This window comes from Oreochromis niloticus, linkage group LG5 (assembly GCF_001858045.2).
Source record: "Oreochromis niloticus isolate F11D_XX linkage group LG5, O_niloticus_UMD_NMBU, whole genome shotgun sequence".
Classification (NCBI taxonomy): domain Eukaryota; kingdom Metazoa; phylum Chordata; class Actinopteri; order Cichliformes; family Cichlidae; genus Oreochromis; species Oreochromis niloticus.
Window position 1 is genome coordinate 38,291,184 of NC_031970.2, and position 13,293 is coordinate 38,304,476.

The window sequence follows — 13,293 nt, forward strand, 5'->3', positions numbered from 1 at the left end:
GTCCTGTTTCCTCCACTGCTGTACCAAAGTAAAAACACTGATGATTGCAACGTTTTTTGTTTTTGCAATTTTAAAACAAGAGCAAAAATCTTTAATATCTAAAACAACAAGAATCAGACAGTGCTGTGCAAAAATCTTGAGCCATCTGCTATTTATTTTGCTAGGAAAATTGGAAATGGAGGGAGAGACTTATTGGAATGTAAGAAGTAAGAAGAAGCAGAGTACAAGTCCATATTTGTTATGACCACATTTATTCTTCAAGAGAGCCTGAACTCACTGGTTCATCCCCAGGTGCCTCGCATAGCTTGGATGAGTCATAGGTTGGTGCTAAGTGGCTTATGAAAAAAACAATCAAACAAACAAACAAACACTAAAGTGCCTTCTCCGTCCCTCTGATATACTGTAATCTTGTCCATCCTGGTCCCTCCCAGTGAGAATCTCAACATCTTAAACTCTGGCACCTCCAGTTCGGTCTCCTGTTTTTATGTCAATGCCATTGTCTCTGAACCATACATCAGAGCAGGTCTCACCATCTTATAAATTTCACTTTCACTCTTACTGATATTTCTCCACCCTCTTCACGCTGCATGCACTCTCTTCTTCACCTCGTGTCCACACACAGTCTACTCTACTCGCTTCTTCTTACTTCATTTCCTCTGCTCTCAGTACGTACCTCTACCTCTCCATAGGGTTGTATCAACTGCCTTCATAGCTGCCTTCATTTTCTCATTAAGCCTCTGTACTTCCTGATTCACTAACTTTCCTCTGTTATCCTCTCTCTCATTTTCTTCATACATGAGCCCCTCGGAGTGCTCCTGCCATCTTCCCAGCACTCCGTTCCCATGTTAGAACAGGTTTGTTTTTTTTAAATCACTCTAACCTGCTGCACATCCTTTCCAGCTCAATCTCTCTGCAGTGATACAAGTTATTTTGTCCTTCTTTAGTATCCAGCCTCACATACAACTCACGGTTTGCATTTTCTTCTGCCACCTCTCTATTTGCTCCCAGTATTCCTCTCTGGCTATCCCACTTTTTCCTTTGAATTCTTTCCTGTACTTCTTCATTCCACCACCAAGTCTTCTTATCATCTTTCTTCTGTCCAGAGGTTACACCAAACACCTTGGCAGTTTTCCTCACTACTTCACCTGTAATTATTCAGTCACCCGGTAACATTCCCTACCACCCTGAGCCTTTCTCAACTCTTCCCTAAAACTTGCACAACATTCTTCCTTCCAAAATTTTCACCATTTAACCTTTGATGCTAGAGCCAGATGTTGTCTAGTTCTGTTGTCCCCTTACACTATCTTGAATTCTTGTGTCTTTCAGACTGCAATTTCTGTGCAAGATTTAGTCCACCTGAGTGCAACTTCCTCCACTCTTACACATCACACTGTGGTCCTGCCTCTTCTTCTACTGTGTTCAGTGTTCACCATCAATACGCCATTCTTCCATTAAATCCACCACCGCTATTCACCCCTGTTCCCTTCATCTACATGTCCATTGAAGACTGCTCCAACTGCCCCTCCCTTAAATGTCTATATTAAACACATTATGCTGACTAGGTTTTACAACAGACAGCTTTGCATGAAAGCACTCATCACTCCTGCCTTGCATCAACAGTTCAGGCTGCTGGTAGAGATGATCAGGAAGGAAAATCAGGAAGGGCGCCAATACCTTTTCCCAGCACTCTACGTGTTTCTCTTGGTTGGGAAATCTGTAAGATAAGGATACCTCACTCACACTCACTCAGTGGTACTGCCATTCTCCACCTGCTACTGGATTCATGTCTGAAACATTTCCAGCTAACTCCTTCTTTATGCTCAACAACAAGGATGTGCATCAGTATTACTCAGATTTCCACCTGTGATATTAACATGCATCTCTTATTCCTCAGACTGACCCCTTGTAAATGTTCCTTTATATTATACTTACCAGTTTCTAGACTCATCCACTGCAGAAGACTCTTCACTCTAGGCCTGATAAAATATCCTCAACTGTAGTTACTGGCTCCTGTCACTGTTCTAATTGTAAATAAATCTGCATTTGAGTCAATCTGTTGTGATATTTACGATATGATCCACAATAGATGATTGTATTTGCCATCGAGTATAAACTAGTTTAAACTGTATAATCTTGTGAAGTCTGTCATTAACACACAATGCTAATTAGCACTTTAAACACTGCCCTGTGCAAATAGACTGAAATGTATTACTTTGTTTAGTTGATGCTCTTTCTGCACATCAGGAGCTGTCCAGTCATTCCACAACTCTTATTGCTGCCATTGAGGAGCTTCTCTTATTTGTTTTGTTACCTCATACAAATGACAAATTAGTGGCAGGACTTGGAGAGACACACCGAATGCCAAGAAGTCCTCAAACCTCCTCTTCTCACCGGACATCACTAGATGCAAATAAAGACGTTTCTGTGATCCATTCTTCTCAGTTTGTCTGCTTCCAGTAAACTGCCTCACAGTAGCTCCAGACATGCCTGTAGGTAAGTCGTAGCTTCAACTAAACTGAGTAATAGGAAGTGGTGCAACTGGACTGAGTCTGAGCACACACTCTTGATAGGTGTATCTTGTCTGCCATCCAGTGGTTTAACGCCAACATTGCATTTCCATCAAGGATATCCAATTCCACATTCCTACAGTCAGCCAGCTTTAGAGAGTTGACGTGGATAACACTGATCACTTTGTTCTGCTGGGAAAACTTGGGTCTTGTAGTACGAATGACATGAACCATCACCCCAAACAGACCAGGAACCTCCAGGGTTACAGGCAAAATATGAGGTACCCACACAACATGATTATATGGTGGAAAAGCTGAGAACTTAACCTTATGCAAGACATTTTTCTTTATGTCATGTCATGGTTTAATGTTTTTCTTTTATTTAATTATAATAAATATAGTTATTGCTTGTTTTATCTGCACAGTTTCTGTACCATTTGTTCCCAATCAGCTAATCTCTTCCTCCAGTATACACATATACTCCATCACTTCTCTGCTACTCACCAGATTGCCCTGTCATTCTGGCCACTCAAACATTTTTGTGGTTAACATAAAGTGAATTACATCCTTGTTGATGTGTTTTTAAAAGCTAAAATCAGTTTTTGACCACCTTATTTATACTTATACTACTCTAGTTGATGTATAGAAACAGTTTGATGTGATCTCAGAGCACTCAGTCTTATTGTGGTATACTCATTAAACACTTGGGCTGCAAATTATACAGTGCCTTTAAAATGTATTTATAGCCCTTGAACTTTTAGAAGAAGAATGAATATCCAGCTGACCAGATCTTGGCTGCCTCCGTGCTGCTGGTATGGTTAGGTGACTGTCTGCTCCTAATATTCATACTATATGTTCTGTACTTTAGAACATGCACAAATGGCCCGTATATGCCATTCTATTCTATCCTTACTGTATTTATTTGTACTATTGAGAAAATTGAGTAAAATACAGGTTATTTCAAAAACAGTGCTGTGTATATTAAACTCCTATTTTAACTCAAACACATTACACAATTTTCATTAGTCTCTCCATTGTTCGTCACATTGTGGATCTCTGTTATCCAATATTAATGAATAATTTATGTGTCCAGTTCACAAGGATATCATGCATTTATTTTATTGCATGCTTTTTTGTTTCTTAAATGTTTATTTTTTCAATAACACATGAGTATTATCTTAGAAAATTCTCTCAAAAATGTAAAACAATATTGGAACATTGAAATGCATTTTTTTTTTTTTTTTAGTTTTGTTTAAAGAATGTTTAAAATATAGTAATTAGAACTAAAATAGTATAATTAACAACAATAAAAGTTGCAATAAAGGTTTCTTTTAATTAATAATAAATAATTGAACTGAAGATATATATATATATATATATATATATATATATATAATTTTTTTTTTCCAGGAGCGAAATTCATGATTGAATCGTGAAACTAATGATTGTGAGTAAAAACTATTATTTGTTTACAGCATTCAATTATGATTCAATGTTAATATGAATTAATAAATGTAAATAAATAAATTTAATAAATTTAATGTACAATAATATTAATAGTCCCTCAAAGAAAATCTAAAAGATTTGAGGGTAGGCAAGAGTCACCTTCCAACGTGACATGAGGGACTGCAACATTCTGTGCTTCACGGAGACATGGCTGACCCCCACCGTGCCGGACCAGGCCGTAACTCCGTCGGATTCATTCTTTGTGCTCCGCGCGGACAGAACGGCACAGTCGAACAAAACAAAAGGTGGAGGAGTGTGCTTCATGGTAAACAGAAAGTGGTGTGATGCCAGGAGCATTTCTACTCTTTCCAGCAGCTGCTCGCCACATCTGGAATTCCTGAGCATTAAGTGCCGCCCTTTCTATCTGCCCCGTGAGTTCAACTCGGTCACCCACCCCAAGCGGACACAGGTATGGCTTTGTCCGAACTACATGATGTGCTGAGTTCGCTTCAAAACAAAGATCCGGGCGCAGCCCTCATTGTAGCAGGAGACTTTAATAAAGCGAACCTCAGACAAGTCATGCCAAACTTTTACCAGCATGTCTCGTGTCCAACGAGGGGGGACCGAATTTTGGATCACTGCTACACACCATACAAGCAGGGCTACAAAGCCGTCTCACACCCGGCTTTTGGGAAGTCTGACCACAACGCCATCTTCCTCATCCCCCAGTATAAACAAAAGATACGGAGGGAAGAAGTAACCACAAGGGAGGTGAAACGGTGGTCTGCCCAATCAGAAGCTACGCTACAGGACGCACTCGACGACGTCGACTGGGACATGTTCAGAGCATGCGCAGTCAACATCAACGAGTTTACGGAAGTAGCAGTAAGCTTCGTCAACATGCTAGCGGAGGAGATTATCCCCACTGCGAGAGTCACCACATTCCCTAACCAGAAACCGTGGATGGACAGATCGATCCGCGCTGCAGTAAACGCCAGGACCGCCACCTACAACGCGGGTCTCGCCACTGGCGATATGAGCGCCTACAAAGTGGCATCATACGGCGTGCGGCGCGCGGTGAGAGATGCCAAACGCCGGTACCAGGAGCGTGTGGAGTCCCGCTTCCGCCAGGGCGACACACGGAGTATGTGGCACGGACTACGCACCATTACGGACTACAAACCCAGGGACACTGCGCCGATCAACGCCGACTCTGCATTCACCAATGAGCTGAACCAGTTCTACGCCCGTTTCGAGGTTAGCCAGGCGGCTAATGCCATCTACCGCTGGACTACCGAGGACAATGACGTCATCAACGAGAGACCGGTGACCAGCTTCGCGGAGCATGACGTCCGAGCGGCATTGAGGAGAGTGAACACAAGGAAAGCGGCGGGGCCAGACGGCATCACCGGCCATCTGCTGCGCTGCTGTGCTGACCAGCTAGCAGGTGTGTTCACTTACATCTTCAATGAGTCCCTGGCGAAGTCTGTGGTCCCCACATGCTTCAAAAGATCCACCATCATCCCGGTGCCCAAGAACAGCAAACCCTCATCCCTGAACGATTACTGGCCAGTTGCGCTGACCTCGGTAGTCATGAAGGTGTTTGAGAGGCTGCTGAAGAACATCACCTCCTCCTCCATCCCAGACTCCACAGATCTGCTCCAGTTCGCCTACCGACCCAACAGATCCACTGAAGACGCCATCGCCCATGTCCTGCACACCACCCTCAGCCACGTGGACAAGAAACAGGGTAACTATGTGAGAATGCTGTTTGTTGATTACAGTTCAGCGTTTAACACAATAGTGCCCAGCAGACTGTTCTCAAAGCTGAGGGACCTGGGACTCAACAGCCGTCTGTGTGCATGGGTGTTGGACTTCCTCACCGGCAGAACTCAGGTGGTGAGGGTGGGTGGGTGTGTCTCCGACAGCATCACCATCAACACAGGAGCACCACAGGGGTGTGTCCTCTCGCCACTGCTCTACTCCCTCTACACTTCGGACTGTGTGGCCACCCACGGCTCCAACACCATTGTGAAGTTTGCTGACGACACAGTGGTGTTGGGTGCCATCTCCAACAGCGATGAGGCGGCCTACATGGACGAAGTGAAGAATTTGGCATCATGGTGCCAGGACAACCACCTCCAGCTGAACGTCAGCAAGACCAAGGAGCTGGTGGTGGACTTCAGAAGGAGTCAGCACAGAGACTACAAACCCATTTTCATCAATGGAGCTCCAGTGGAGAGGGTGCAGTCCTGCAGTCCTTCAAATATCTTGGTGTCCACATCTCCTCAGACCTGACATGGGCTGCCCACATTCAGGTCCAGACCAAGAAGGCTAGGCAGCGCCTGTATCACCTCCGACAACTAAGGAAGTTCAGGGTCTCTCCAAAGATCCTCAGGATCTTCTATACAGGCGCTGTGGAGAGTATCCTCACACAGAACATGACAGCGTGGTTCGGGAACAGCTGTGTGAAGGACCAAAAAGCTCTCCAGAGAGTGATCCGTACAGCAGAACGCTGCTGCAGGATTGCTCTCCCCCCACTTCAGGACACCTACACCAGGAGATGCCGGACTGGCAACAAACTGTTCCAACTTCTACAATCTGGTAGAAGGTTCCGCATCATCCGGGCAAGGACAGAGAGACTCGAGAAGAGCTTCTATCCTCAAGCCATCCGGACCCTAAACCAACACCCCCCCCCACACACACACACACACACGCACGCCATCTCACATCATCTATAATTGACTGAGACTCTCCTCCAGACACTCAATTCCTTTAACTTTAAATATGTTTATATTGTCCATTCTGTAAAATAGTCAGATGTCTATTCATATTAATGTACAGAATTCACCTGCTGCTGCTTCTACTGCACATTCACCCAATGTATATACTATATATATATATTTATAATGTTACTCCTCTACCCCCCATGTTTTTGCACATGTCGAGGATCGTGTCAGGATACATTTCACTGTGTGTTATACTTGTATAACTATGCATGTGACAAATAAAGAACCTTGAACCTTGGGTAAGCTTGTATTATTCATTTAAATTCCAGATTTATGCCCCGTGCAAGCGATGCACGGCATCAACGCGTTATGGCAGTTAGCTCGTGCAGCCCCTCGCACAGGGCAATCCGTGTTAACTTGCTCACATAGATTTGCCGCATTAATGCGGTTATGGCGTTAATGTCATTTTAACAAGATTAACGCTGACAGCACTAGTTATTTTTGTTTAATGACAGGTGGTCAAATAAATTTGCATAAACTTGGCCCACAGCATCAGTCTCAAGAATTTAAATTGTTTATCATTAAGACTTAGACAACAGTCAGCCACAGCTTTATCAGACACTAAAAATAAACCTATTCTCACAGGCTAGTGTTCAAGATGATGTGTGCAAACTGAAATCCATCTACAAGTGTGTGTGGAAATAAAATTTAATCCAACCAAATTCAGCGATCAAACTTCGATTTTTTTCCCCAACACAAACATCAGTTAAAAACAACAATTAAGATGATGCTCTCAGTATTGAAGCAGAGCTACAAAACAGAAAAGCAATAAAAATAAAGCGTTTCCAGAGGTAACAACAATAACTCATCCTACTGTAACAGCAACCAAAATTTCAGGGGTAAAGAATCACTTTATTATACCACATTTACCACACATATCTGATAAGGGATGTAAGCTTAAGTAAACTTATGTGTATTTTTTTCTTAGTTGCTTGCAGTATTTGTCATGGGCTGGGTCTGGGACCCAGCATTTTGTGTTTATTTTGCACCATCATCATGTACTATTGTAGACATGCTAAGTTCTTGTTGTTTTGTTATTAGTTAGGATTTGAGTTGCCTTGTATTTTGATATTCTTTTATGTTAGTTCTAGTTATCTAAAGTTCCTCACTTGCTATCTTAATCCTTGTTTTATCTTGATCCTTTCGTTTCATCACCCCTTATGTTCCAGGCTCCCTTGTTCATGTTGTCAAGTCAGTATTAGGTCTGTCATGTTTCCTGTTTCATTTTGGAGGAGTCTACTGTGCCTTTGTCATTGTATGTAGTTTTACTTCCCCGTAGCGTCATTAAGTTCATGAGTGTCAGCTGTTTCCCCCTGTGTTTTCACTTCCCCTAATCACCCTTGTGTGTATTTAGTATGTGTATTTCTGTTCCCTCATTGTCAGGTCGTCCGTTTTCCTCACCAGTTTTGTCTCAGCTTATAGTCAATCTTGTTTTTTTCACAGCCAGTCATAGAAGTCACAGTTATCAAAGTGTTTCATAGTGTGTCATAGAGAGTCAGTGTTTCTTTAGTAGCCATAGTTTTCATGTTTTTTGTCTGCAACCAGCTAAATAAAGCTCGCTTTTGGTTCCACCTGCAAGTCCTCTCTCTGCATCTGCTTCTGGGTCCAGCCTCACAAAAATTGGCGTACCCCGCCATGACAGTATTGTCATGTAATAATTTTTAAAAGCATTGCTTTGGAAGATCAAAGATTATTTCAATGCCTAAACACTGGACAAGAACATCCAACTGTATAAAACTTATCTGTCACATGTTTATGATGTTTATAGAGAAAATACAGGAAGACCTGTTCTCTATCATATCGAGACTATCTCTCCACTCCGTTCCATATTTCATATGTACGGGGTATGACCCCCACCCCCCCCCTTGGTCGTGGCATGTGGATATTTTTTTAAGACACTCCGGCTAGCCCGGCCACACCCGACAGCTTACGTATAAAACAGCTGTGCAGACGTGATCGTTTGATCTCAACTTGAGCGTTGTGCGTGTGATTGACTTACCTTCGAGAGTGCTGTGTGTGTGTGCGTCCATCAGGAGCCCATTTCGGCAGCCTCCCTAGGCGGTGCCTCTCCCCTGTCATTTGGTCTCACTTAGCTGGTCCCACAGCCCTGGTTTCCTTTAGCTTGGTTCCCCTTAGTTGGTCCCCCTCAGGCCCGGTCTCCCGTGGCCCGGTTCCTTTGCTGATCTAGCTAGAATCTGTGTGAGTGGCAATCAGGCTACGTTCCCTATTGCCCACTTCACAGGCTTACGTGCCGCTAGGACCTCACTGTGCTTCGGCCGGCGAGTGAGCATTCTCCCATCTATTAGCCTCTCTGGCGTTTTGCCTGCAGCTCGGGTTAACGCGGCCAGCGGGACTCTGCTCGTAGCTCGGCTGCAGTAAAACAAGGGGTCAGAGTGCCAAGCATACCCTTTCACCCTTTCTGGTGCATTTGATGAAGGCACTATTGTGTGTGCCACACAGCAATGCATCATTGGGTGTTCAGCATGGTTAAAAATAGTGACAGAGAATAGAACAAAGATGGACAATTCAACCCTTAACTCACTTCTTTCCTGCAAATTGGTGCTGCTCATATCTATGCTCCTTCAAGGGATGTGGTACTGGCTGCGAAGCATTGCACCTTCAAATACAACCATGTTTAGTAGAGTGTTGTTGTTATGGATATTGTTGTTGTTATGGATATTGTCACAGTTAGGCAAGAGTATCTCCAGTTCTGTTTATGTATGTACCTGTTGCTGTTGTTGTATAGGATAGTTCTATTGAACCATCACTACCATCTGTTGCACAAGTACTGGACAGCTATTTAATTTAACTTATACACACACACACACACACACAACTTACATTTTACAGGGTTTATTTATCGGACAACATGACATATAACCCCCCCCCAACAGCCCTTTTGAATGTCTCCCTAATTCTGAGGTCTGAAGGTTGGCAAGTATGGTCATGGATGCCCTGTTAGCTAAGCTACATATGGCAACGCAGGCCTGCCTCTCCAACTCAACAGTAATTTTGTCCATGCATGTACGACACTTAGCCCGTCAGTTGCAGGCGAGCTCAGGGGACCTGGATGGTGTAGGGGAACTGCTGTCCGCCTCCTCTCACCTAGCCTAGCCTCACTTATGAAGCAACAGGCCATTGCTACAGGCTGCTCCTTGGCCTCATTCTGGGTGGCACGCCACCACCTCTGGCTGATGTTACCAATTGACCCTGCAGCCATGTTTGGCCCAGGAGCGGCCCAGCTCCTGCAGCACGCTACAGAAACTTGCCGTGCCTGTGCAGGCGTCCGGCCATGGTGGGACGGCCCAGGGCTTCTGTGCCTCAGCCTGCCCCCGAGGCTTCAGCATGGGGTCCTGAAGATGTCTGGACCCAGCTGGAGGCCTTTCGTAGACGCAGCGGCCACGCTCAGGGCAGGTGGGGAGGATGTGGAGCCAAGGCTCAGCTGTCCCCCAACTGCTCCCCCTCCTTCCTGACATCTGTCGGAGACAGGCCACCCTGCCCCCTCCCTGTCTGCAGAGCAGCGCAGGGTGGCCTGGTTGGCCCTGGGGGTGGACCCATGGGTGGTTTCCCCCATGACCCAGGGTTATGGCCTGCAGTTTTGCCGCAGACCCCCTGTAACTACCACCCCGACCTTTACCTCCGTGAGCGACCCGGTGCAGGCCCAGGTGCTGCAGGAGCTAGGAGGAACTAGCCACACTTCTGCTGAAGGGGGCCATACGGGAGATAGACGCTGGGGATCGCCAAGCAGGGTTTTTCTCCCGCTACTTTCTGGTCTCCAAGGGGGATGGGGATCTTCGTCCCATTCTGGAGCTCAGGGGCCGGAGATAGATTCGGGTTCGAGGGGCAGCTCTTCGAGTTCCGCATCCTCCCCTTCGGCATCTCTCTGGTGCCCCGAACCTTCACCAGGTGTGTGGATGCAGCCCTTGCTCCTATGAGGCTGCAGGGCCTCAGGATCCTGAATTACCTAGATGACTGGCTGGTCTGCGCCTCCTCAGAAGAGCAGTGCCGCAGCCATGTTGCCCTTCTGGTAGGGCTGCTCGATTATGGCAAAAATGATAATCATGATTATTTTCAATGAAATTGAGATCTCGATTATTTCACGATATTTATTTAACAATAACAATGTATTGAATAATTGCTTTAAAGATTGTCAAAAAATAATATAAAATGGTGTGCAAATACTGAAAACCGTGCAAATGTTTGCAATATAAAAAATAAATAAAAAATGTAAACATTAATGCTTAGTGAACTTCAAACTACTGCATAATATTTATGCATACAAATAACCAAACATCAAGGCAAGCTGTGTAGCCACAAAATGCACAATTGCATCAAACTGACATTGAGGTATGTCAACTAAAGTTGCTGCCTGAACAAAAATAAAATTAAACACTGAAAGTAGTACCTTTTATAAGAAATAAATAAAAACTAGTAGGCCCGAGTCCCATACAATCTCAAAATGGCTCAACAAAACATGGTTCCTGCAACCTTTCAAAGGTTTTTAGCCAAAAACACCAGCCTATTGACATGATCAGGCTTCAGGGATGCACGCAGGCAGTTGACAACATTTCCACCAGTGCTGAAGACCCTTTCTGATGAGGCACTTGTGGCTGGGATGCAAAGATATTTCTTTGCCAGGATGGAGAGTCGTGGGAAGAGGTTCTGTGATAGCTTCCACCACCCCAGTGGGTCTTCCTCTGTGTCCAGGGTCCCTGCCTGGAGGTAGGCCTGAAGCTCAAAAGCTATGGCCTGGTCCAGTTGACGAGCATGTTCTGCACCTGGAGCTGTGCTGTGAGGGGCCTTAAAGAAGCTGCTTAGGCCCTTTTTCCTCTTCTTTTGGTTTGATGCACCATCATCAGCAACCTCCGTGTTACCAATGGGTGTCCCCATCACTGCAGCCTCCTTTAATGGGACAAACATAAAATGACAGCAACGCAGAATGAGGAACCAGTTTTATCTGTCTCAGGTTTGACATTCTAAAATACAATCCTTAAATAATTACTATAAATAATGATAGATAGATAGATGTTTAGTATCTTTATAAATACCATAATGGACTTCATTTCCATTGTCAGTCTGGCTTTTATTGTCTCTTGGCTGACCTCGCTTACATATCTCAGTTTGAACCTTGGGTCCAGGACAGTGGCCATGTCAAGCAACTCTTGTGTTGGTGAGTAACCATACTTTTCATTTAGGTACTCCAGTATTCTCCTCTTGATGCATTTTGAGAGGTCTGTGTCATCATCTTGCTCAGCCAAGATTGAGTTGTTAAATAGGTGGAGTGTTGGTTTTATAAAAGACACACTCACATATTTCTCTCCAGAAAGTGCATCAGTGAATTCAACCAAAGGTCCCAGGGTCTTGTTGATGGCCTCAAGGAAATCAATGTCCTGCCATGAGGGGATGAGGTGCCTGGTTCCTTTGTCTTGGGAGAGGACATGGGCAATGGCCTTCTGCTGCTCAAGGACTCTGGAAACCATGGCCTGCCTAGATCCCCATCTGGTTGGACATTCAGTCTTTAAGGAGTGGTCTGGCAGTTTGAGGTCTATCTGTGCCTTTTTCAGCTCTCTCTTTTTTTTCCAACTGAATGAAAAGGTGCTGACCACTTTTTTGCAGACCCCCACTGCACGCTCAATCCTGTGATCTTTCATGGCTCTTTCTATAAAAACATAAAAAATATAAACAAGCATTATCAGGATGATGATTGTCATTTCCTTGAGTGTGAATGAATAAGAAAAAGTGATGGTAGCTTATTCATGTGTTTGTATAATTCATAGAAAATGTGTATGACTGTGAGAATGAATAAAAGTACCTCTGAATTTAAATCGGTTTTTATATATTATATTCATTCGAAGCATTATGTTGTATACTTATTGAAAGAAAATCACATTATGCATCATATTCAGTAGGAATTAGGCCTACTCACCTATGGCCAAATGTAATCTGTGCCCAAAGCACTGGAGCCTCATCCAGCCATTCAGTTCTCCAGCCAGTATGACATTTGCAGCGTTGTCTGTGGTTATACAAACGAGTTTACTCTCCTCCAGATCCCACGTAGCCAGTGCTTGTTTCAGACCTGCAGCTATGTTCTGCCCTGTGTGGTCTTCTGGGAAAAATGATGTCTGGAGACATTTCGTTTTCATGTTGAAATCCATGTCAATGAAATGTACCGTGAGGCTCAAATACGGCTCCATGGTGCGGCTTGACCACAGGTCCGTTGTGGTGGCAAAATATTGGGCTGTAGCCACTTCCTTTGCGACACCATCATGACACTCATCATATAAAGAGGGAATCGCCACTTGACTAACACCTGAGGCCTTGGAAACGGCCAAGCAAAGACTCACAGCCTTGGCCAGCCGCTTCAGGAGGTACACCAGAGAGACAGAAGGCAGAAGAATAAATCAGCTGTTCTTCACAGAACCAGCAAAGGTGTACTCTCAGTGGCAAGGGAACAATAAGAGAACAGCACCACCAAGGCTGGAGACGGAGCAATACTGGAAGAGCATATGGGAGAAGGACGCAACCCATAACGGCAATGCTCAGTGGCTAGT

The 13,293-nt window shown here is 44.5% G+C and overlaps 1 protein-coding gene across 1 annotated transcript; it reads right to left on the minus strand.

The window, feature by feature from the left end:
* Positions 1-10,879: 10,879 nt before the first annotated feature.
* On the minus strand, positions 10,880-13,125 carry LOC102078370 (zinc finger BED domain-containing protein 1). Its single transcript, XM_019358495.2, has 3 exons — positions 12,669-13,125; positions 11,791-12,401; positions 10,880-11,644 (listed from the first exon to the last, which is right to left on the minus strand). Exons 1-3 carry the CDS (start codon positions 12,934-12,936, stop codon positions 11,234-11,236), a joined length of 1,290 nt encoding a protein of 429 aa, XP_019214040.1. The 5' UTR covers positions 12,937-13,125; the 3' UTR covers positions 10,880-11,233.
* Positions 13,126-13,293: the final 168 nt, after the last annotated feature.

Excerpts from the sequence above, each read along its gene's own strand:
- LOC102078370 (XM_019358495.2), bottom strand. The coding sequence starts at position 12,936 with ATGGAGCCGTATTTGAGCCTCACGGTACATTTCATTGACATGGATTTC. Across the intron at positions 12,402-12,668 it reads CAGATTACATTTGGCCATAG|AAAGAGCCATGAAAGATCAC; the intron begins GTGAGTAGGCCT and ends ATGTTTTTATAG. Across the intron at positions 11,645-11,790 it reads TGGAAATGAAGTCCATTATG|GAGGCTGCAGTGATGGGGAC; the intron begins GTATTTATAAAG and ends GTCCCATTAAAG.